We start from the raw sequence: 25,947 nt of genomic DNA, 5'->3' as shown, positions 1-25,947 counted from the left end.
CACCTCACAAAGCTGTTGTTATACTGATGATGCACAAAAGGCTGCTGTCTGGAGCCACTTAGGAGCTCGATTAAGTGGTGTTCCCCTTTCCTCAGAGCAGGGGCCATCTATGTCTCCTGTTCTTTTTAATGAGGCTCCCTGCCCCACCCTCCCTCCAGGGCCCACCTTGGAGAGGAGCACAGAGCAGGTACTTCAGGAAGGTGTTTGCTTCTCCTCCTGATCCTCATAAAAACCCTCTGGGCAGCAGGTGCAATCCCCCTTTCCACTTCCCAGGCAAGTGGTAGATTACACCTCCCTGCTCCCTTTGAAGTGCAGTGTGGCCATGTGACTTGCTCTGGCCAATGGCATGTGAGCAGATGTGTCTGTGTTTTGAGTGGAAGCTTTAAAAGCCAGTGCCTGATCCACCTGCTCTGTCTTTCCTTGGGTACCTGAGGCCAGCACGCTCAAGGAGATGCCTGTCTCCCTCAAGCCGACTAGGATGAGTAGTGGTCATGAATATGGATGAGAAGAAAGCAAATCTCTGGTGTTTTAAGCCACCAACATTTGGGGTTGTTGGTTACTGTATTCTATGCTGACACAGTGGGACAGATTTTACTTCCATTTGAAAGATGAGACAGCAGAGGGGAAGTGACTTGCCTGTGGTCACACAGAGAGTACTAAGGGGTGGGGATTTACCTAAGGAAGCACTTTTTAAGGTGACTGGAGCTCTGAACTAAGGTGCTAAGAGCTAAGGTGACTGGAGCTCTGAACACCAGCCCCACCTGCTGCCTTTGGGAAATGGGTCCCCACTCCTCACTGAAGCTGTTTACATTGTCAGTAGTAGGAAAATTATCTCTGTTCAGAGTAAGTCAGTGGCAGCCTAGGGAGGGGAACGGTGGAGCTCTGGAACCTGTACTCTGAGGAGGACCAGATATTCTAGATTCAGCCACACAGCAGGTGCAATTGCACTCGGTCTCCCTGTCCTGTGTGTCCCTCCCACCTCAGAGGCTTCATTTATCTAAGGAGCTCCTTTCCCTCACTAGCAAACTTTGTCCAAGGAAAGGCTGTGAAACTCATTCACCATAAGGCGTGCAGATCAATGAAACCAGGAAGAGAGACTGCTTTGTTATGCAGCATTATTGTGGCAGTAGCTGACGGATACACTTGTCTATCCATCTCCTCTTTTCTTTTATATACAGGAACCTGATTTTATTTTGGGCAGTCATGTGGCTGGGTAGAAAACTACATTCCTCAGCTTTCCTTGGGATGCACACAAAGGTCTTTGGGGCAGGGGGTGCTTCTAGCAAAGCTCCCCAAGTGGGGGGTCTCAAAGGGCAGGCTATGTTGTGGAGCTCCTTGGCCTCATGCACTCAGCACCTCATGTGTTGTGTTGCTTTCCCAGCACTTGTGACGGACACCTCCAAGCGATGCAGGCACTCTCTGAGCTGCCTGCATGACAACAAACCTTTGGCTTAGGTTATCATCACGGTAACCTGGAAGATCCTTAGATGTCAGCAAGCCTACTTTTTAAAAATATATGGAAATAGGGTCCAAGAGGGGAAGAAAATTGTCTGAGGACCCATAGTGAGTTAGATGCAGAGCTGACTCTCCCCCACATCTTCCTGACTTACCTGAAGGATAGATTGGTTGCAGGTGGGTAGGTGGGGGACAGATGTGAGACAGGACATGGTTGGGAGCACTAGCTCTGATATACGCTTTCTGGATTCCATAGGGGACCGGCACAGAGCTTATCACACTCCAGGGACTCTGTGCAGAGAAAGATACTGGGGCAACTTCTGATTGGTTTCAGACCCAAGGGTTTCCCTCCAGACCTTGCCCTGGGGAATTTGGCTGGATTAACTGGACACAGGTCGACAGAAGCACCTTACCAATTCTTCACGTACAGTTTCAACCAACAACTCTCTCACCCCACTACATTCCTGTTCAGAAGATAATCCAAGGAAACCAGAGCCCTGGAATGACTTGGTTACCCAGGTTTAGGGCCAGGGGAACATATGTGGAGTGGACATTGCTGGTCCCTGCTCAGGTCCCTTTTCCTGGGCCAGTGCACGTGTCCCCTAACTGATGTGCTTGTTGTTGCTAAGGGCTCATAGCTGTGCTTTCTCTGGAGAAGTGCCTGCAGCCCACAAAAGCCACTTTAGAGATGCTTGGGCAGATAGTTTATATATCACTTACATATCACCCACCCACCCACATCAACGGGACAGCCAGCAGTCAATGACTGACTGACACAGTACCAAAGGCCAGCCCCCGGCCTCAAGGTGGGACTACTCTGGTACTACAATCCACACTCCAGAGCTCCTTGTAGCATCAGGTTGAAACTGGACGCCAGGTAAAATCACCTCTTTGCTCAGCTTCTTTACTTGTCCCATCTTGCTTCCTTCATTCCCTTACAGCTTTCTCTGGAGATCTCGCCGTCAATAATTCAAAAAGAGCCAGGCATACTGGTAGTCCCAATGACTCAGGATGCTGACGGGAAGATCACTTGAGCCCAGGAGTTCAAGGCGTGTGCTATGATCACACCTGTGAATAGCCTTGCACTCCAGCCTGGGCAACACAGCAAGACCCCATCTCTAAAAAGAACAAAACCAGAAAATTGCCCGAGAATCCCCATATGCTTCCAAGCAATACATAAGTTTCTGAGCTCTCTTCTACCTCCCAAATCCTGTGTAATGCGAGAGAGCCACTGAGGGTTCTAAGGTTAGCAGCAGGAAAAGTTTGCTCTGGTGAAGAGAACTAAAGTTTCACCTTATTCTTTGACACTGTGCTGTTTCTATGAGCTCAGAGAGAGGCTTAAAGTAACAACATCCATTGATCAAATATTGACTAGGCATTCACTAGAAACCTCGCAGCTGCTTGGCACTAGAGGACCCAGTGGGGAGCAAGAGAAATGCAGTTTCTACCGTCATCCTCTAAATTAGGTCCAAAGGCTTCTTGGACACCCCTCAGAGTCCCTTATGCAGCTGCATAATGACAATCAATTGAGTACACGAAACCTTCAAAATGCTTTTAATTTCTTTTAATGTATAACAGTTACGCCTGAGTTACAGAGGAAGCGCTTACAAGCAGCAGGTAGTTAAAGCAAATACCAGTTTCTCTTTCTAGTCTACTACTCCATATAGCTGAATAAATTATGGTGCGATTATATTTAAACACACACCTCATGCCCACACGCCCACGCACACACCCCACTCACACCCTCACGTACACCCACTCACTTCCGCATGGGGGAAAATGGCTGTGAGTCAAACACCGAAGCAACAAAGTTGCAGTTACTAGGAAGAAGGAATGATCTAGAGTACTATGTAAATATTTCCCAGGTCAGGGAATTGGCCATGTCAGAGCTGACTTGAAGAAGCATCAAATACACAGAAGTCTCAGAGCGTTTCAAGTTGGCGGCTAGAGAACCCCCATTTGGTCTTGGTTTTGGTGCCTCTGAAGGAGGGGAGGAGAGAAGACCTGTGTACCCCCAAAAAGTGTCCAATAGTGCGAGACACATTTGGGAGCTTGATGAGAAGAACATCAGCCTGAGAGAGGTCCCGGAGAACATCTTTTTAGTTGGGTGATGGAGCGTCACTGAGGCCCAGGATCCAAAATCTTGGATGCTTCACCAACTGCATCTTAAAACACTGGATTCTGGCAGAGTGGTCAAACTCTGGGACCTGTCCTGTTGTCAAGCCAGAGTCAGATTTCAATCTGACTCTTCATTTTCCTTCTGGGCAAAGCTCTCTCTCCATTCTTTTCTTCTCTCTTATCCCCCTAGTTCTCTGTTTGCTCTGCCCTTTCAGGTTCCTCTGGCGAAAGAACAACAAAGGAAAATCAAGTATAAAATGGAAGTATAAAAGCATAGCTTGGTTCTTACACATCACTTCTTTTTTTCTTTATATAGCAAGAGAGAAATACCAAATGAAAAAAATAAAGGAACAAGAATGAAAGAACCCACTAGAGCCTGGAATGTATAATTTGAAACACACAATATGAAGATATATCCCTACAGATGGTCTCTGGCACTAGCACGACACACACTGTGGGGGATTTCTTTCCTTTTTTAGTATATATATATTTATAAAAAGTCAACTTTCTATAAACGAACAGCACATCACCACATTTCCAACTATTGTACAATGAACTCAGAAGAGAGCCCTCCTTAGAGAGGACCAACGGCGACTTGTGATAAGCTGGAGGAAGCAGCTCTTATTTTGCTACAGACTGTATTTACAGGGATGGATGGGGGTTGTTTCTGGGACGGCCTGGCCGCTGGAACCCAGGCCGCCTTTCTCAGGCTGTGGTTAGCCCCAAAGAGATGGAGGCCTTGTGTCTCTCATTCAGCATCACCTCTCTGGTGATGTTTCGAGTTGCCAACACAAGGCTGAATTTTATAACCAAGTTGGCCAGATGTGTTAATATACGGGTTTTACAGAGAACCTATCAGGGTCAAGGGCCTATTTCTGAAGGGGGTGGGGCCCCTCGAGGAATAAGTCCCATTTTCTACCAAGATGATGGCTTGGGAGAACTTATGCTCAACATCATGAGAAATCATTTGGCTTATTCCCAAGCAGGTCTTTGTTCCATTTCACCATCGGGACCAGATATCTGAGATTGGTCCTAGCACTGGAATGTCACCTCCTGGGGATGGGACTGGGTGGTTTTGATGTCAGCTGCCTGAGATCCCTGCTCCTGAGTCACAGAGGGTGTCAGGAGACTCAGACACTTTCTGAGGCAGGCCTCCAGGTGGAAGGATTGGCCATTCAAGGAATGTGGATGACGAGTGTTTGGTCTTCAGGAAGAGCTGCTTTCTGCTGTGATAGCTACAAAAGCAGGGACTGGGTTACCAAGCGATAACGGAGTCTTCTTTTTTGTCCCGAGCTTGAAGAACCAAAGGTCTCCTTGCAGTGGACGCTCCAGTTGCAACCTTGATCTTGATGGGCCACATGTGTCTGCTGCTACCAAAGTCTGTTTGTCCCCAGTTCTTTACAGGTTTCTGTAAACCAGAGATATGAGCCAGCCTGGTCATGGTCCAGAACAGGCTTGATATCACCAAGTCTGAAGATGAGAAACAGGTGAGCATTTGTCACAGAGGTGACGTCCATGCAGGTGAGTGTCCTAGAATCTTGCCAACCCAGCTCCCCAGGAGGGAGGAACTCAGGTTGACTCCCAGAGCAGCAGCCCTTTCCCTCTAGGAATGTCTTGTTGGCTGAGGGCAAAAGGCATGGATTGAGCAAAGAGGTGGCCTCACGAACCCAGGTGGGGACAAGCAGTTTGGTCCAATGTTGGTGAATTCAGTGCTGTGTCTCCCATCCTGAGTACTTTGTACTCAGCAGCACCTGATAAAGGTGATGGAATGTAGATTACAGTGACAGTGATGGTAAAGATGAATATGATTTTGATAAATAGGTAAAGGTGGTAAAAAGTTCCCAGGGAGGAGGAATCCGGGGTTTGAATCACCCCCCCCCAAGCTCTTAAGAGAATAGAACTTCAGGAGGCCACTGGCGTGGTCAAGGAAGGTGCCTCTTCCCTCTGCTCTGGAATTGTTGACATCTTCCTCTGCCCAGGGGTGGTAGCTTGAAAACTAGTCACATCTGCCCCAGCTCAGCTGTGCCGGATCAGGAGGCAGGGACCTCTTGGCCAAGATGGAGGCAACATTGAAAGATGCCACTCTGAGCAGGACAGCGATTTGCCCCTAACAACATGCCAGGGGAGATCATCTTGTCTATGGGGCAAACAATCCCTGCCCAGTCTAGAGCCCTCCTCCAAAGCTCTGAGGGTAGCTCTCTGCATCCCCAGAAACTGAAAGGGGTTTGGGGAAGAGGGAGGCCTCTTCCTAGAGGATGGGGCATGGTAAGGATGGGCTCGGGCCTCTGCGGAAGGCTTTGGGCAAAATCTCAACTCCCTGGGGTGTGGACTTGCAGGCAAAGAGCTGAAGCCTTGGGCAACAAAGGCTTGCCCTCCCACAAACAGAGGGACCTGGTTATGAAAGCGCCTTCTGAGCCCACTTCCTGCTCCTCCACTCATGTATCCTCAAGACTTTATCCCCTCCCCATCTCATCTGATTCAGCTAATGAAGGAAACTGAAAAGTTCTGTGGGCTCCCCAGGCCCCAGATGGAGTGGACATGGTGGGAACTTGGGCTTCAGGCTAAGAAACCTCTGCTTCCAGAAGCCTGAGTTGGGTCCTTGTATCCTGGGTGGGCCCATGGCTGACAAACCCCACCCCCATGTGCCCCTGCCCTCTGGTTAAGCCTCTTCCTGGTCTCCCCAGTCTCCCTGCCTGTGCTAGATTTCCCCGTGCGCCCAGAAGAGGTGTCTGGGGAGGGTTCTGAAGTCCTTCATATTCCGGGGTGGGGGTGAGACTGCCCCCCTGCTGACTCCCCTGGGAAGACCCCAGAGCCAGGGTCCCCTCTCTGCTGGAGTCCCAATGTCTAGAGGAGGAAAGGGCTGTGGTTCTGACACTGAGCCAGGGACCTTCCTTGCAGGGCTGGCTCCCAGTACATCCAGCTGAGAGCAGTCCTGAAAGCTTCACCTCCACCTCTAGCTAGGGCACCCACTGGAGTTGGGTCCAAAGAGCTGCAGGACCTCCTCTCAGGCACCATCCTCCTCTGGGTGCCCAAGGTGTTCAAGGTGGGCCTCAATCTCCATGCCTGAGATGGCACAGAGGCCACCATGGGATTTGACGGGGAGGACTTGAGGCTGACCAGAAACCCTCCTTGGGGAAAGTGGGGAGCAGACTCCAAGGGCATCACTCTGGATCCCTAACCACAGGTGAGTGACAAGCTGGCTGTCTACCTCCAGGGGGCCGGTGATGAGAAGCAGGTGGGCTCCTTTCCTGGCCTCCTAGGACAACAGGGGGATGAGAGAGCAAGGCTGGGAGACTCAGGGGTCAGTTAGGGTTGGACTGGGAATTGGGCTGGGGCAAGTCGCCCCAGGGGCCCTAGTAGGCCTGGCCAGTTTCCACAGGCAGGAGTCCCAGCACGGCGGAGTGCTCCCCGAGCTTCATACGACGCTGGGTGGACAGGCTCACATTTTTGGCCAGATAATCAACAGCAGCTGGAAAAAAGAAGAGACTCTCCTAGAAATTGAGGTTCTTTTTGTTTATTCTTCCATTCACGCTATCTACACCCATCCATCCATCCATCCATCCATCCACCCACCCATCCATCTATCCATCCATCCATCCACCCATCCATCCACCCATCCATCCATCCATCCACCCACCCATCCATCCATCATCCATCCTGTCTATTCATCCATTCTTTCATCCATCCATCATCCTTCCATCCTTCTATCCACTCATCCTCTCATCCATCCAGCCATATCCATGCACCTATGCCTCCATCCACCCATCCATTCTGTCCATCCATCCATCCATCCATCCACCCATTCATTTATCCATTCTCTGTCCATCCATATATCCATTTATCCATCCATCTATCCATCCATCCATCCTTCTATCCATCCATCCTCTATCTATCCCTCATCCACCCAGCCACCATCCATCCATCCATCCATCCATCCATCCATCCATCCATCCATCCTTCCATCTTTCCATCTATCCATCTCTTCATGAAGCTCTTTCTCTCACCTCCTCTCCAATAATTCAGCAAATATGTTTAATGCATTGTGTGCCCAGCTCTCTGGTAAGGTCCTAGGGAGGCATAGAAGATTACCCACATTGCTGAGCAAAGAATTAACCACCCCTCAACAAGCCCACTACATATATCTGCTATGGAGAAGGCCCTGTGAATCCCTGAGTGCAGGTAATGATGAGGGCAAGGTCTCTCTGCCTTCTCTATCTGTGCCCAGCTTACAGATAAGGCAAAGCAAGACCTTTGCTGCAAGGCCAAAGTGGCTGTGGGTGAGCTGAGGGATCCACGCAGAAGGAGCCCGGACACAGATACGCAGGGAGCTGAGACCTACAGCTCTGCCCATCTGGTCACCCAGAGGACACAGATGAGTGTCTGAGGGTGTGTGTGCCTGAGAGTGATGCATACTTGTGTGTGTGAACAACAGAAATAAGAATCTCCTTGAATAATTGGCTTGCACATGAATGTCCACACAAGAGCAACATTTGCACACACATGTGCACGTGTGTGAGTTGTGTGCACCTTTGTGAATAGATGAACCTTGGGAATGCCAGTGCATGTGCAGGCACTGTGTACACGTGAGTTCCAACTGAGCCAGGTACCTGCCTCTATATTTGTGTGTGTGCAGGGATGACCCTTGACCTGCATGTACATGTGTTCTGTCTTGACTACTAATTCTGCCTTTCTGAGGCTACAACAGAAATCAGCCCTGACCAAATGATTTGACTGAGGTGTGGCCAACGCCTCCAGAGGCACAGGGATGCTGCCTCCCAAGCTGGGATCTGTGGCTGTGGCCAGTCCAAACCCCTGGGATCTGTAGGATCCAGAAGCAAGAGGAAGATGGAAAGAACTGCATTAGGAATTACAAGGCCTGGCTCAACACTTGTTCTGTCACCTGCCCACAGGGGACGCTGTAGCACTCTACATGCTTCCCCAAGGTTGAAGGTTCCTGCCCAGGGTAGGTGGGTGGAGCCAAAAGGTGATAGGCATGGCCTGAGGACAAGGCCAGGGAGGCCAGGTGGTCAGTGCCAATCATTGAGCCATGGGAGACCGTATTGCCTAGTGGTTCAAATGACGGAGGTTCAAATCCTGCACATGCCAACTTTTAATGTGTGATCTGGGGCATCCCACCTCATCTATTCAAACCTCAGTTTCCTTGTCTGTAAAATGGGGATCGTAACAGCACCTATCTGAGAAGCTGTTACGAAGGTTAAAGAAGAAATACGTACAAAGTGGCTAGCTGGTACTGTGCCTGGCACATTGTGAGCTTGAGAGATGTGGGTTTGGAAGCAGCGGAAGACTAGGATTGGGATTTAGTAAGTAAACATGGCCTTTGATGGGGGCAGGAGGGGATGAAGCAGCAGATGAGGTGGCTGCAGTCCCAGTTACCTCCTGCTCATGTGGCCCTGGGCACATCACTTGACCTCTCTAGACCTGCTTCCTTGTCTGTAGAATGGGGAAAACAAAGTCCAGCCTCCTCCAGGGCTGCTGCTATGAGGATGAAGTGAGACACTGTTCTTTAAGGTGGTGGTTACAGAGCATGCAGGGGCTTGGCCCTCAAGAGTCCCAAAGGATGTGCAAATGCCCTGGGATCTCTCTGGAGTGTCTGAACCCTGTGCCCCTCTGCTTACCAGGCTCCAGGGTGGGTGATGAGAGGAAAGTTGAGTCTGCCTAGGGTCTGAGCTGAGCCCCCAGGGACTGCCAGCCTTCCTCTGAAGTCACTTGGCCTCCAGGCTCCCAATTGGTAGAGCAGAGTTGGTGGCAGTCAGCCTGGTCCTGCCTTGGGTCTGCCCCTTACTCTGCGTGAGGGTAGGACCATTCCCATCTCTGGCCTTGGGGGGACCCTGTAGCCCTGGCCACACCAACTCTGCTACTGGGAGCCTGCCTTACCTGGCAGGATCCATCTCGTTAAGAAGCCTCATTCTGGCCGGGTGTGGTGGCTCATGCCTATAATCCCAGCACTTTGGGAGGCCAAGGCAGGCGGTTTACAAGGTCAGGAGATCAAGACCATCCTGGCTAACACGGTGAAACCCCGTCTCTATTAAAAATACAAAAATTAGTCAGGCGTGGTGGTGCACACCTGTAGTCCCAGCTACTCGGGAGGCTGAGGCAGGAGAATGGCATGAACCCGGGAGGTGGAGCTTGCAGTGAGCCAAGATTGCACCACTGCACTCCAGCCTGGGCAACAGAGCGAGACTCTGTCTCAAAAAAAAAAAAAAAAAAAGCCTCATTCTTAGACGGACAGTCGGAATAGAAAGAGGGGGAGCCAGTGTTTACAGAGAGCTTGTTCTATCCGGGTCTTGTTCTAAGCATTTTGTGCTCATTTTCCATTTAATTCTCACAACAACTCTATGAGGCTGGTAGTGGTGGTATCCGCATCTTACAGATGATGGAACTGAGGCTCTGAGAGACTGCACCACTTCAAAGATCACACAGTTCGTAAGTTGTGGAGCCAGGATTCAAACCCAGGCAGTTTGAGCCTGGCTCCCAGCCACCCCTGCAGGCTCCTAGAGAATAACCCTTTATACATGCACAACACTTTAGAGGGCACGAGGTGCTCTACACCCCAAATTCCACATTGATCCCATGTTCTGCTCCAGGCAAGGTAAGCGATCTGTCCAAGGGCACGCCGCTAAGGCAGGTGACACTTCCCCTGAGTCACAGCAGCCACTGCCTCCCCTCCTTACTTCACACCATGCCAACCTCTCACACCAACCTCTCCAGCTATTCCTGTGGGTGGGCTGAGAGCTCTGGCTTTTTAAACAATTGATACATAATATTTGCACATATTTTGGGGGGTACCTCTGATGTTTTGCTATGTGCATAGAATGTGTAACGATCAAGTAAGGCTGTTTAGGGCATCCATCACCTTCAGGATTTATCTTATCTTTCTTTCTGAGACGGAGTCTCACTCTGTCTCCCAGGCTGGAGTACAATAGTGCAATCTTGGCTCATTGCAACCTCTGCCTCCCAAGTTCAAGCAATTCTCCTGCCTCAGTCTCCCAAGTAGCTGGGATTACAGGTGCCCACCAATACATCTGGCTAATTTTTGTATTTTTTAGTAGAGCTGGGGTTTCACCATGTTGGCCAGGCTGGTCTGAAATTCCTGACCTCAAGTGATCCGCCCACCTTGGCCTCTCAAAAGTGCTGGGATGACAGGTGTGAGCCACCATGCCTGGCCCAGTATTTATCATTTCTATGTGTTTCAAATCCTCTCTTCTAGCTATTTTGAAGTATACAATGCATTGTTGTTAGCTGTAGCCACCCTATTCTGTTACCAAACACTAGAGCTTATTCCTTCTAACTGTATGTTTGCACCCATTAACCAACCTCTCTTCATCTCCCTCCCTGCTTCCCTGCCTCTAGTAACCATCATTTGATTCTCTATCTCCATGAGATCAACCTTCTTAGTTCCCATATATGAGAACATGTGATGTTTGTCTCTCTGTGCCTGGCTTATGTTACTTAATAAAATGACCTGCAGTTCCATCCATGTTGCTGCGGATGACAGGATTTTATTCTTTTTTATGGCTGAATAGTATTCCACTGGGTATATATACTATATGTTCTTTATCCATTCATCCGTTGATGGATACTTAGGGTGATTCTCTGTCTTGGCTATTGTGGATGGTTTTGCAATAAACATGGGAGTGCAGGCATCCCTCTGATAAACTGATTCCTATCCTTTTGATAAATATGGTAGTTCTAGTTTTCACAGGCTTTGAATAATAATCAGAACAACAAAGCGAGCACCCTCATGTATGGACCACCTGCTGTGTGCTGGCAGGCATGACCACATCTATTTCTTTCAACTGCCCCATGCTTTAGGTATCAGTGTTCTCCTTCTATAAATGAGGAAACTGAGGTACCGAGAGGTCGCTGGCCCAGAGTCACATGCAGCACGTGACATGGAGGAGGAGCCTGCATTGGTCCTGGAGGAGGAGCCTGCATTGGTCCTGCCTGTGCCTCTGGCCACTCTGTGTGCCTTATCCTCGTCAGCCTCTCCCAGCGACCAGCCCATGGCCCAGCACACAGTAGGAGCTTGCCAGGCCCTGTCTAGGTAGCCAAGGAAACACCAGGAAGCCAAACTTTCCTGACGACCCTGCCAACTTCAAGGGCACCCAACAGGCCGCACAGCCTGCCTCTCCCAGGGGTGGAGCCGAGGGGCTGGCTAGGGCAGGGCTGTGACATTTCTTATTATGGCCTCTGTCAACGGCCCTCCCTGTCCCTCTGTCTCTCCGCATCTCCCCTGTTCTGCCTCGCGCCCGCGCCTGGGCTCTAAATGTCTCAAATTAGATTAATTGGGAGTTGGCAGGAGATGTGGTGGTGATGCCAACCGGTAAACAATCTCAGCCGTCAGCGCCTCGTCAGCCCGCAGCCCCAGAGGAGGACCCTTCTAGACACAAATTCTTATTAGACTTGTCAGATCTATTAAAATTCTTTTCACACTTCTGCGTTCTATCAGCCCCATCATTAGTACGGCCCTGGCCTCTGGGAACACCAGGGCCATATTAATCTGCCGTGTGCCCCATCCCTGGGCCCCTGCCCCCACCCCCCCAGAGACGAGGAAAGATGGACAGGTGGATGGACAATGGCCAGAGCAGGAAAAGGAGTGAAGGTGTCCCTGGGAAGATGAGAAGCCCACGGAGAGGAGGAGGAGGACTCTGGGGCCTAAGAGTTTGGTCCATGTGTATGCTCGTTCCATGCACACCTGAAGGTGGCTCTCCAGGGACCAGGCTGCAGGTGCGGCTGTGTACACATCAGGATGGGCTGCCGGGTGACCTTGGGCAAACAGCCTCTCTGGGATCCCATTTCCTTATCTGTCCAATGAGAATAACCACGTGTACTGCATAGGGTGGCACGAGGATGAAATGCCAGACCCATAGTAGATGCTCAATAAATGGTCATTCCTCCTTCCTTTACACATGCACATTTTGTATATTTATGTCTTAAAGCTGTGTATACACACATTAGTGAACACTCACATATAAACCCCTCTCTCTGCATGTGCATCTGTCCATATGCATGTGCATGTGAAGCTGTAGACGTGAATCCACGCATGGGTGGGCTAAGGTGTGTATTACTGCTGAGTGGCCTCCACAAATCTGTGGTTTGAAGTCAGGAGACTTTGGGTCCACCATTGCCATGCTGTGGGATTTTGGAAAAGCTACCTCGCCTCTCTGAGCCTCGTTTTTGCACCTGCAACCTGGGGACAAATAACTTAGAGAATGATGTGAATGAGGAGCACGCATTTTGCCCAGTGCCCTGTGGGATGAACTTGGGCAGAGGACAGGTGTCACGGGAGGACAGATGGACCTGGGCATATGCGGGCACAGTCCAGGACATGGGACTCTTGCACACACGCCAGGACATCCCAGCCACAGATGGATTAAGTTGCCCAGGGATGTAGGGCAAGTGGTTAGTGGGAACACGATGTGTCTCGGGGCCTCCAAAATGCCAAAGGAGAGGGAGGTGGTGCAATGGAAACACTTTGAGACGGCTAAATCCGTGGCCCCCATTTCACAGATGGGAAGACTGAGTCTCAGAGAGGCAAGCGTGTGGCTGCCTGCACTAATTGGTGGCAGAGGAGGGGGCTTTTCCTCCAGCCCTTCCCTCCCAGCTTGGGCCCAGAGTCTCTGGGGGGTGAGGTGGGGTCTGTGCTGGGCTCCCTTTGGGGAGGGCTGGAGAATGTGGCCAAGAGGCGTTCTGAGCTATTCCTGGAGAAGCCAGCGCAGCAGGGATGGAGCTGGAAGGGGAGTGACAGGAGGAGGAGAAGGGAGTGGAAGGAGAGGACAGAAAAGAGAAGAATGGAGTGGGGGGTGGTGGGGGGGGAGGAAGCTGCTCTGGCTGGCTTTGTCCAAGCAAGAGGAGAACAAACCCTCCTTTCTTGCCTCCTAGGCCCCTTCCTTTTTGATCCTCTCCCCTGCCACCCCCATGCTGACTTTGGGGTTAATTTTATTTCCGAATTGAGCAGGCGCCCCTGGAGCAGGGCACCGGGGTTGGGTGTGACTAACGCCTGCCCCGGGCCGGGGCTGCTGCCGCCGCTGAGGTCACTCTAAAATATTTATCAAGAGCATGTGTGTCCTGCTCCATGCCCAGGAACATGGGCTGGGTCAGGAGGTCACCCTGGGACCCTCTGGAAATTCTCCCATGCGCATGCGTGCACCCTGCTCTCAAATACACATGCAGACCCCCACGCACACATTCACACACACACACACAGTTATACCTACAGACACGGCATATGTCTACACCCAGATGCACATCCGTACACATGTACACACAGCCACACCTATGACATACCCAAACATACACTCATACACTCACCCCTATTTACACACTGCACACAGAATATATGTGTCCACACACAGGTACTCCCACACAATCACAGACACACTCAAGCATGTGTGCATGCCTCAATGCATGGCTATACACGTGTACATACAGTCACACGTTTGCACACTCATATAAATCTATACACACGCATATTCATTATACATATCTACATATTGACATATGCATACCTATGCCAAACGTGCAGGCACACATAAAGACACGCTCAACCATATGTACAGACTTGAATGCACATTTAAACATGTTTGTTTAAGCAGATACATATGCTTACATGTGTGCACATGTGTGTTCACACACAGATGTGCACATCACGTGTGCACAATATGCTCATTTATGTACACACATGTGAAGTCATATACACATATGCTCACATGTGCCCACTGACACATACATGTATTCACACATATGCAAAGATGTATGCAATAACACATGGGTGCTGAAATACTCAGATGCATCACATGCACACACACGAATTGTAACATGTCCCAACATATGTACTCACAAACACCCATATACACATGTGTACATACACATATGCAAACATGTACGCACACAGGAAGGGTTGTGAACACAGCTGGGAGGTGGAGGCCGACACAGCTGGCCCTCATTTGGCAGTGGAGGCCAACGCCACGTGAGGAGGGGTATGTTGAGGGGGTGGGCAGGAAGCAGAGGTCAGAAAGGCTGGCCCAGGGCTGGGCTGGGTGAGAGGACGCCCTCAGGGATGGGGGCCTCACCCTCTTGCCACACGCCCTTCTGATTAGTTTGACACCAGCAGGTGAGGCCTTTGCAGGGCGGTGGGGCAGGAAAGTGACCCATGACCTCTGGCTCCCTGTCCCATCTGGGCCTGCCCTGCTGCTGGCCTTGCCAGGCATCAGAGGCTGTGTCCAGGCCTGCGTTTTCCAGCCTTTGGTCTGAGGGTCCACCGTCCCTGCCTCAAGGCAAGGCACAAAGGGGATAGCAGCTGGGATGGGTGCATGAGACCACTGCAGAGTCTGGAGTGAAGGAGAGAGCTGGAAACCCAGCTTTCCCATGCCCTGCGGCAGAAGGGGCAGGGTCTCCCACTGAGCTGTCCAGCACGGTGGCCACCAGCAGCACATGGCTAGCGACTAGTGCAACTGGGAAACAGAATTTCAAATGTCGATTTCACTGGAACTAATTTAAAGTCAAAAACTAATCTTCAATTGGGTTATTTAGTGGTTGGAAAACTTACAATTTGGAACACTTTGGGTGTGTAAGTCTATTTTCTCAATTGCAAACTATATGAAATTTAAATACAGATCAAGTATTTCTGTTGAAAACCCAGTGTCCAAATTAAAATGGGCCGTGAGTGTAAAACATACACAGGATGTCAAAGACATAGCATGAAGAGAATGTAAAGTATCTCAATAATTATACATGAATTGCATTTTGAAATGATTATCTTTTGGATGTATTGGGTTAAATAAAATATTAGTAAAAATAATTCCATTGTTTCTTCCCCTTGATTTTTTTTTTTTTTTTTTTGAGACAGAGTCTTATTCTATCACACAGGCTGGAGTACAGTGGCATGATCTTGGCTCACTGCAACCTCCTCTTCCTGGGTTCAAGTGATTCTTGTGCCTTACCTACTTGAGTAGCTGCAATTACAGGTACGTGCCACCATGCCTGGCTAATTTTTGTATTTTTAGTACAGACAGAGTTTCACCATGTTGACCAGGCTGGTCTTGAACTCCTGGGCTCAAGTGATTCGTTTGCCTCAGCCTTCCAAAGTGCTGGGATTACAGGCATGAGCCACCATGCCTGGCCTGTTTCTTCTTATGTTTTAAAATGTGGCCACTAGAAATGTTAAGTGATATTTGTGTTGTGTATTATATTTCTGTTGGAGCCATAGTACAGAAGCAGGGGTTTAGCCAGGAGATGTCCTGGGTTTTGCCCAATTCAGTGTCATTTTAGGTGAAATGTTCCGTCTTGCTGGACTTCAATTTTTCCATCTGTAAAATGGACATACCCCACCCTGACACCACCTTGTAGCTCTCTACAAACAAGCAGGAGGCCCTGGGGGTGGGAGAAGGAACGGGGACGGGGGATGCCCAGGGCACCAGGCACTCACTCTGGCCGTACTGGCCGTACTGATAGCCGGCCACGGGGTCCACGCTGTAGCCGGTGGTGCTGTAGGTGGGTGGGCAGTAGGCCTGGGAGGTGGGCAGGCTGTCTCCTGGCTTGATGGAGTCGGCCCGCTGGCTGCAGCTGGCTGAGATGGAAGTGGCCGAGTCCAGGCCGCCATGCAGCGGGGAGATGGAGAAGTCAGCCTGTGGCTGCGGGGGCACCGCGCTGGGGTTGCCCAAGATGCTCATCACCTGTGGGGAAAAGGCCGTTAGTGCCATGCTCACCGGACAGACCCCAGAGACACGAGCACACTGGGCACAATGCCAGGCTGGCCCTGGAACGCTCTTTGCCAGACTTGTTCCCTTGAAGTCTCTGTAGCTTCGAGGTCCTCAGTTTACCTGATTTGCGTGCCCTCATGCATGGGATGGCTGCTGGTCTTCGGTGTTTCTCTTGAAGGAGGGTCCTGACCCAGGGATCCCCCTTCCACTGAGAACTCAGCAGGGGCTTACTCACCTCTCTAGCTCCAGGGTCTGGCTCTAAGGGTCACTCTGGGCCTGTCTATTGAATGAATAAATGCATGAATGAATGCATGAATGAGCAAACTGACTAATGAGGCCTCTCCCATCAGTCAGGGAGTTCTCCAAGCTCAGAGAACTGTGCCTCCCCCACCAGACTGGGATGGCCCCATCTTCTAACGCAAACATTACAGCAGGACTCTTGATCTGTCTGGCGTCACTGTGTGTGGCTTGCTCTGCCTGCCACTCCTCTGGACTCTGAAGTTCCTGTCCCTTCGACACTGAAGCCCACAGCCAATGCTTTCAAAGAGCCTCTCAGGCCCCTTCCTTTGATTCTACCAGCTCCTAAGGTCTGTGACCATCCCCTCCTTCCCTGCCTGGCCAGGTTCCACAAATAGGAACTCACTGTCAGTGCTGGCAACACAGACTACCAGGGGAGGCTTGTCTCTAGCAACGCAGCTCAGGGGACCTGGATGGAGGTCCAGGTGTTCACTTACTGGGATGTTCACTTATTTACTCCCCAAACAGGCATGGATGGTGACTTTGGCCCCAGGCTGAGAGCTGAAGGCTCTGAGACTTCAGAGGAGAAAGAGCCATGGTCTCTGCCCTCCATCCGGGGAGAGGAGGAGGAAGGGCCTGGGTCGGGTGAGGGAAGCTACTAGCAAAGATCATAGAGACATGGAGTAGTGATACAGGCATCTTATCTATCAAAGGACACAGAGGAGGGCATCCAGTCATCCCCAGTAGTCTGGGAAATCTAGGGGAGGTGGAACCTGCTGTCCAGCTCTCCCGGAAAGAGGACGGGGAAAAGCAGTGCTTTCCTGGAGTGGGGCTGGGAGTGGTGCAGCAGGAGCTCCTGGAGAGTGAGAGGACACAGTGTCCCAGTCAGTTCAGAGCAGAGCAGGGGAGAGGGCAGGAGAGAGAAGGCACAGTGCCCCGGTCAGTCGAAAGGAGGGCAGGGGAGAGGGTGGGAGGGAGAGGCAGGCCCTCGTGAACCTAACATGCAGGGCCCTGGCCCGATGACCTCCTGGTGATGCCGCCCTTTATGGGAGGAAGACCCTGAGTATGAGGTGGGGAGGGCTTTGCTGATAATCTGCCCAGCATCGAGACGGAGAACCACGTGGCAATCCCTGCTGGGCACACGGTTGAGTTCCCTTACTCCCTCTACAGGGTAAGAAAGCAGGCTGCGGGCATTCGAGCAGTGATCGCTTTGCCGACTAGACACCTTCTGAAGATTTTTACCTATGCCTTTATTATTGGCTTGTGCCACAGGCATTGAGGCCTGGCCACAGTCGAGGGCATTGATGGATCCTTCGGGCCAGGGACAGACACCGAGCTCCTCTGCTTACCAGCTGTGTAACCTTGGGAATATCCCTGAGCAGTTAACTCATTTGACTCTCCCAACCCAAAAGCCCAGAGATGTGTGGGGCAAAGCTAGGATGCCCATTTCCCAGATGAAAAAACTGAGGCCTGCAAAGGGGCCGTGGCTTCCCTAGGTCTCACAGCAGGCCCATGGCTCAGTTCGCCTGACCCTGGCTCACCTGCAAAATGTCAAGTTCAACTCTCAAGAATGAATGAGGTTGAGGCATCTGATTACTTTAGAGGGTCTCACTCCAAGGACCAGCAGTAGTTTGTTTCCTGGGCAGCTAATGTGGGGTGAGTGGGGTGGGGTCCCTTGCTCTGGGAGAAGCTTAGGTCCTCTGGAATGTCTTGAGCAGAGCCTCTGCCTGGTTCCTTCTCCCATGCCCTCAGCCCTGGGGGTCTCCCCTCCTCCACCTTTTCCCTCTGTCACTCTCACCCCAGAGCCAGAGCTCAGAGCTCAGACCTGCTGGGACCGTCAACTGGCTAGTCTTCATCTCCACACAGCTGGGGAGATTTGGGAGGGATATAGGGGTGTGTCAACCTCATCAAGATGGCAAAGACACACTGGAATGGGTTTGCAAGAAGGACAGAGAAAGTCTGCCTGGGAGGCAGGAGGCTGGGCTGGGGAGGGTCTGGAGTCCTTTGGACACTAGCACTACTTTAGGGAGCTGAGGTCTCCCTAGCTCGCTCCGTGTTGAATGTGCTTCTGAGGTCTTTGTCGTGGTCGGGTCAACAGTAGGGTGCTGGGGTAGTGGTATGTGAGGGTGTCTGACACTGCAGGACTGTGTTTGTTGCTTTCTGTCTGTCAAGATGGGATCTCCTTAGCTTGAAGAATGTGCTAGGGGCTTGGGGAGGAGAGCAAGGTCCCAGGGCAAACTCAGGAATCTAACTCTGCCCTGGGGTTCTCAGTCTAGACCCTTTCCCACCCATCTCCTTTCTCATCCAACACAAACACGGACCCTGCTCCCTGCTCAAAGGAGGCCTGGACTCCAAGAACAGACTTAGAGGCTCAGAAAAACACACACAGGCTCCAGATCCCTTCTTTCAGAAGGACAGTCGACGGAGGCTGGGAGACTCCTGGGAGGGTTTGTCAGCTCCCATGAGACTCCAGTTTGATCCTTCCCTCCTGCCCATCCCCAAGATGCCAAGCCCGGACGGGATGATGGGAGGGGAGGAGTCGGGGGATGGTTAGGAAGAGGATGAGGATGGTTTGAGACAGGCTGAGAGCTATGTGTAGACCCGCTACTCATCCTCTAAGACAGAGACCTACACGGAACTGCTGCCCAATCTGACAATATCACTACAGAATTATCAATGGCTCCCCATTATCTCTCAGCAAAAGCTCCTAGTGACCAGACCTCTAGCTGCCTGTCCCAACTCCTTTCACCCCTTTCTACCTTGCACTTTACATCCCAGCTATCCCAAACAATGTGTTATTTCTTGAAAATATCCTTCATTCATTCACGTATTCATCCAACAAGCATTTCATAGGGTGCTACTATGTGCCAGTCTGGAGCTAGGGCTGGACTATGAGCTCTTTGAGGGCAGGATGGAACTGCGTTTTGTCCATCTCTGGAGCCCCATGCCTACGTGGTGCTTGCTACATATTCTGAGCTCAGAAAACCTCTGCTGAATTCATGCATATTCCTTTAACAAACATTTACTGAGCACCTATTACATGCCAGACACAGCCAGGCACTGGGGACACAGCCATGAAAAATGCCAATCCCATGTCCTCCTGGAGCTGTCAGCCTAAGGAATGAAGCTGACAATAAACAAGTGAACAAATAATATAATTTCTGATACTGATAAATGCTACAGAGGAAAAATAAGGGGCTATGTGGGGCAGTCAGGCAAGACCTCCCCAAGGATGTGATATCCAGCAAGACCAGAAAGAACAGCCCTGAGAAGACAAGGCAGGGGAGCTTTCCAGGCAGAGAAGTCAGCAAGTGCAAAGGCCCTGAGGTCCCTGGGGCTGAGGGGGCTGAACCATGAGATACACCCAGCAGGGTTAGGAAATAGCAAGAAGGTGAAGGTGGAGAGTGAAAATTCCAGGAGCCGCAAGGGCTTGTGCAGTCCTTTCTCAGAAGGGGCTTGGGTGGTGCCTGGTGGCTCAGGAGGCCTTGGACCCTGGGCTGTGAACTGACAGCTCAGAAACAGCTTGGGTCCAGGGAGCTTTTCCTGTAATGGGATTTGCTCAGTGGGATTTGCCCTGGAACATCAAATCAAATCCACATCTGGGGAAGGTGTGAATGGAGGATGTGCTGCCACTGCTCACTCTCTCCCAGAGTCCCCGGGGGTCTGTGGATCAAAGGGCTTCCATTTCATCCAACCCCCTGTCTCCAGGCAGGGCAGCGTCTAAGCTAATGGGACAGGACCCAACTGGAGAGCGGCAGGAGGGGAGAACATTGATGAAGACCACAAGGCCTGAGTCGTATATTGGCCAGTTCATGGACTCCTCAAGCAGATGGGGTATCATTACTCCTGTTATGCAGATGGGAAAATTGAGACATGGGGAAGCAAAAGGGCTCACCCACAACCACACAGCTGGTAAGTGGCAGAGCTGGGATTTGCACCCAGGTCTCCCGGGTCCCTAGCTGTGCTCTTTCCCTGCCACCAGCTGTGCTGGAGAGCACACAGGGAGAGGTTTGGCAACCTCACTGCACAGAGCCCTACGGGCCTAAATGACCCTCGCTGGCCTCTGGCTTCCCGGGGACCTTTAGGGCTCCCTCTCGGCCTGCAGAAGCAGAAAGCATTGGCCCACAGTTAGGAACCCAGCTGAGGTCCGGAGTCTGCAAACTTTTCAACTTGAGGAAGTTCAGGTCTGATGCAGTAATCCACCCCCCCTCAAGAATGCTAAGGCCTCTCCCCAGGTGGGTTTTACTTTTTTCCCGGTGACCTTGCTTTCACTAATGTATTACTTCTTGGTACATTACCGTTACTAACTCAAAATCAATACCGACCTCCACATCTGTAAGGTTTTATCTGAAGGCAAATCTCAGGGCTGTCCATCAGGCTGACAGACAGCCGTCCCTTCCTCTCCCTTCCTCTTCCACTTCCCCCCACCCGCCACGGCCCCTACCCCACCCCCAACCCCTTCCCCTCCCTCTGCTCCAAATCAGTCCCAGCCTCGACCAGACTAAATCAATAAGAGGCCAGCCTCACCCTCCCTTCCACCCGCTGGGGAGAGGCTTGCTGGTTTGGGGGTGGGGGCCCCCCTTCCACAGCCTCTGCTCACCACCCCCTCCCCTGGGACGTGCCAGTGCACTCCCCTACTTTAAAAGAAGGGGATGGGAAAAATGTAATTAATTCCCTCCGTTCCTGAGCTGGCCCCGAGGGCCTGGGACTGAGGAGGCTGAGCTGCGAGATCTGCACCCTCTGTGATAACCGAACGTGGCTTTGGGAGTGTGGCTGCAATTAGAAGGGGCGATCACCATCATTGGGGCTCTGTGGCAGGGTTTGTGGTGAGTGTGTGGGGGCCGCAGCAGGGTGCAGAGGGAGAGGGAGGCACAGGACCTAGAGACTGAAGGTCAGGATAGGGGTGGGGGTCAGGAATCAGGTCAAGGCTGCAGGGACCATCGGCAGGTCACAGAGCCCCACCTCTGCACTGCCTGAGAGGGACCCTGAGGCTCCAAGAGGGACAACAGTTTCCCTGAGGGCACTGGGCCTGCCTGGGCCAGTCAGTGCTCAGAAGGGCTTTCCTGCAGCATGGGGGCCAGAATATCTGCCCTGACTAACTGCGACTCTGAGCAATTTCTTTAACCTTCTGTGCCTCGGTTTTCTCATCTATAAAATGGGTTTGATGATCATTGTAGCTACCTAGAGAGTTATTGTAAGGATTAAGTGAGTAAGTGTACACTGGATGTGCCATGCCTGGTGCACTGTTAGTTCCCAGTAAATATCAGCTGTCCCCCTCCCCTTCCTTTTTCACCTCCCTGACATCTCCTTCTGCCTGGATTAGAAGGGAAGAGGCAGGTGGCTCAGGGACCTTGCCTGAGATAGAAATGAGCACTTGGAAGCAGACTCTGGGAACACCTCTCAGTCAGGGGCCGTGCAGTTTTTCATCTTTTTCTCCCATGGGGGCCAACACCCAGCGGGTGCTTTCTGAATGAAGCATTGCTCTGCCCCCTTAGAACTGTTCTGTCCCCACGCAGAAGCTGGGGCCTGCACACTGGAAAGGGAGCAGGAGTGTGTGGCTTTGACAAGTTGTACCCCACTCTGGCCTGAGTGTGCTCCCCTATAGAAAGAAGGAACCATCAAAGTACAAATCCTTGGAGTCTCCCAGTCTCAGCCGAGCAAGGCCTGGAATCCACACAGCTCTGCACAGGGCAGCCCACACCATACTCTGCAAGACACACAACTGAATCCAGGACGATGAGTCCAATGAAAATGTCTCTGGTCCCGATTGCCAAACAGCCTTTCATCAGAGCCCCAGTTAACAGGCAGGATAGTTTTTCCCATTTGCACGCCCACTTTCTTAAACTCATCCAATACACTTACATACGCACATACTTGCATGCAAATACACCCAAATATGCACGTGAAACTTGGGAGGCAACTTGGAGTTTGCTGCGTGTTCACAGATGGGGAAACTGAGGCTCAAAGAGGGGGAGTGACTTGGCATCCCAGGGATTACTGCCACTCCCTCCTGCCCCGTCTTGGGTGTGGTTCCAAAAGGATCTGCTGGCTTGACACACAGAGCACTTTTATCTCCAAGCCTCAGGTCCACCTCCAGCCCTGGCTCACCGTTTTGACTTTCACAAGAGGTGAGAAGGGGAGATATTTTCAGAGCCCTCTGTTCCCGTTGTCAGAACACAGCTTGCCAGGAATAGAATGCTTTGTTTGTCTGAATTGTATGAAAGTGTCCCTATGGACCAAGAACTGTCCCCAGTTGGGAGATGACCTGGGGCAGCCCAGCTCACAACTGGCCTTGGTTCCTAAGGGTCTGGGGCCTGGAATCCACCTCTGCCTCCAGGCAGACCCTGTCAGAGCAGGCTGAGGACTGGGCAAGAGGGACCGGCCGCTCCCCTGGGTCTGTCTGCTCCATCACTGGTTCTCCGTCTTGACTGTCCACTGGAATCACTGGGGCGTCTGTGGGGTCAGGAGTTTTTTTTTTTTTTTTTTTTTTTTGAGACGGAGTTTCACTCTTGTTGCCCAGGCTGGAGTGCAATGGCGTGATCTCGGCTCACCGCAATCTCCGCTTCTGCAAGTGATTCTCCTGGCTCAGCCTCCTGAGTAGCTGGGATTACAGGCATGTGCCACCACACACGGCTAATTTTTTTTTTTTTTTTTTTTTTTTTTTTTAGTAGAATGGGGTTTCTCTATGTTGGTCAGGCTGGTCTCGAACTCCCGACCTCAGGTGATCTGGCTGCCTTGGCCTCCCAAAGTGCTGGGACTACAGGCGTGAGCCACCACACCCGGTCAGGTCAGGAGTTTTTAAAGCTCCTGGGTGATTGTAATGAGCAGCCAGGTTTGAGAGCCACTAGTCTCAAGACATCACTATGAATCGCTACAAACACGTAATACCATGACACATCCATATTCATACAGGCAAAGATATGGGATGCACACAAAACACACCCAGACACTCATGCAGGAAGACACACACATTACACACACACCAACACACACCCAGACACCCGTGCACGAAGACACACACATTACAGACGCGCCAACACGAATACACAGAGAACGACATCCATGAAAACCCGCAGGCACCCATCCCACTGGCCACAGATCCACCGGCCTCCCCGACGCACACACACAGAGGTACGCAGACCCTCATGCACCCACACACCGCCACCACAACTCCGCCTTCGTCAGCTCACTCACGCAAACCTGTGTGCCCTTCATCCTCCTCCAGCCCCCAGGGGACACCCAGACACACGCACGCCCCTACTGGCGGCTGCCTGTTCCCAGCCCCACACTGGGATTACCGCAAGCCAGAAATTACCCACCCAGGCAGCTGCCCACCCTTGCCCCCACTTCCTCTCAATTCTCCACTAAGAGGATCTGGACCCTCCCCCTCCTTCCCCGCTGTGGACAGTGGTAATAGGCTTCGGGTGCTGACTTGGAGCTTCCAAACAAGATTTCCTGCAGGTCTCCCTGTCCCCCACTTCAGTTTCCATCTCTGCTTATGGCCTCCACACCCCACCCCCTCCATTACCAGCAACCCACACCGCAGCCCTGCACCTGCCGTGTGGGCAAGAAGGTTCCCTTCCCTCCCCCGACCCAGCCCCCTGACTCCTGGTTCCCTCTCATTTGTCACCCTCGAAGCCTTCCATGAACGCTTTTCTAAGCCTGGCTGATGGCATTCTCTTGCACAAGCACAGCACTTTACAGTTTGTGGAGTATTTCCCTTTAAGCCTCCTAATGACTCTAGGAAGCACTGTTACCGCATTTTTCAGATGAGAAAACTGAGGCTTAGCGGCTCACCCAGAATCACCTGGGGGATGAGTGGCAGGATTGGGGCAAGGACCCTTGACCCTCAACTTCTGGTCTGATGGCTGTGGCCTTCATTTACCATAGGTGGCTCAGGGTCATTTGTTAACTGAGTGTTAACTCAGTGTGTGTGTGTGTGTGTGAGAGAGAGAGAGAGAGGGAGAGAAGGAGAGGGAGTATGTGCATGTGTGAATACTGTGCGTGCATGTGTGAGTAGTATGTGTTCATGCATGCTTGTGCACATGGAAGTACTGCATGTGTGTGTTGTATGTGTGCTTCTAAGTCCTTGTGTGATGTGTGAGCATTGTGTCTATGTATGTGCCTGTGTGTTATATGTGCATGGGAGTATTGTACGTGCATGCGTAGAATTTTTGTGTGCATGTGCAAGTATTTGTGTACGTGTGAATTTTGTATGTGTGCTTGTGTGAGTATTGTGTGCATGAGCACTGTGTGTGCAGAAGTATTGCATTTGCACGCAGTAGCTACTGTGAGTGAGTGTGAGTGCTGTCTGTGTGTGTGTGTGCATGTGAGCATTGCACATGTATGGGGCACAGATCCTGTATGCCCCAACCCAGAGTACAGGCTGAAGCTTGGGGACCTTGGAAGCTCAGAGGATATGTGGTGAACACCGGGTCATTGACTGCCATCTCTGACCAGGGTGGGGGCTACCCACCCACAACCCTGTTGGGGTCTCTCCTCCTCCCATGTGCAGTTTGATACACAGACTTGGAAAGACTCATGAGGCCGGCTCTGTCTGAGTGAAGAGGAAAGCAGAGGGGGTAATTTGTGAAACTGCAGCAGAAGACATCCAGCTGAGACTTTGGTAAGAACCTACTGGTTTGTCAGGGAGAGATCCTGGGAGGTGCAGCCAAAAGAGGCTGTGAGGTCCCTGTGTTCAAGCCTTACCCCGTGGAAACTTTCAGTTCCACTAAGGCCCAACCCTCTGCCTGGGAACAGACTGAGCCTCACCCTGCTTGTTGTTTTCTTGTGGCCATGACGTGCCTGGATTTGGCCAGGAGCTGCCTGGGGACAGACTTGGCATCTTATTCCCAGTGCCTGGGACACAGAGGGCACCCAACAAACATTTGCTAAGTGAGGAAATTCATGAATGAAAAAATGAATTTATCTTTTTATTCCGAGCACAGGGTCTAGCACAGAGTTGGTTGGAGGAAAAGAATAAATTGATGGGTCATATGGCAAACATCCTCCAACCCAATGGGTTTCTAAGCGCCCCCTCCCCATCCCAGGGGTCCTTGGAGGCTTTTATTAAGGAATGTCTAGAGGTGAGGTGGGGGTGGAGGGAGGAACAGAATGGCTTTCCATTCATTGTCCAAGAAGTCAAAGACACACACACACACACACACACACACGCACACTCTTCCAATGTCTGTTTTATAAGATGTCTAGAGGTGAGGTGGGGGTGGAGGGAGGAACAGAATGGCTTTCCACTCATTGTCCAAGAAGTCAAACACACACACACACGCAGACACACACACTCTTCCAATGTCTGTTTTACAAGATGTCAATCTCCAAATTTCTGGAAACATCTAGAAATATCTGGAAACACCAGATGAGGCTTTGCCCCTCATTCCAGGGCAGATCCTTGGGTTGG

The 25,947-nt window shown here is 51.4% G+C and overlaps 1 protein-coding gene across 4 annotated transcripts in view; it reads right to left on the bottom strand.

The window, feature by feature from the left end:
* Positions 1-3,004: 3,004 nt before the first annotated feature.
* PAX7 (paired box 7) overlaps positions 3,005-25,947 on the bottom strand; it is a 118,174-nt gene continuing 95,231 nt past the window's right edge. For 2 of the 4 annotated variants that reach the window (XM_012498382.2, XM_003279531.4), the window contains exon 8: positions 15,762-16,268. In XM_012498382.2, coding sequence (XP_012353836.2) covers positions 15,861-16,268 — 408 coding nt within the window. In that variant the 3' untranslated portion in view covers positions 15,762-15,860. Of the gene's footprint in view, positions 7,043-15,761; positions 16,269-25,947 lie in introns of those variants that run through there. The other 2 variants (XM_030805396.1, XM_030805397.1) reach the window with 2 other exon arrangements.

The sequence above is a fragment of the Nomascus leucogenys genome, chromosome 24 (assembly GCF_006542625.1).
Source record: "Nomascus leucogenys isolate Asia chromosome 24, Asia_NLE_v1, whole genome shotgun sequence".
NCBI lineage: Eukaryota > Metazoa > Chordata > Mammalia > Primates > Hylobatidae > Nomascus > Nomascus leucogenys.
This window is presented reverse-complemented; position numbering and strand designations above follow the sequence as displayed.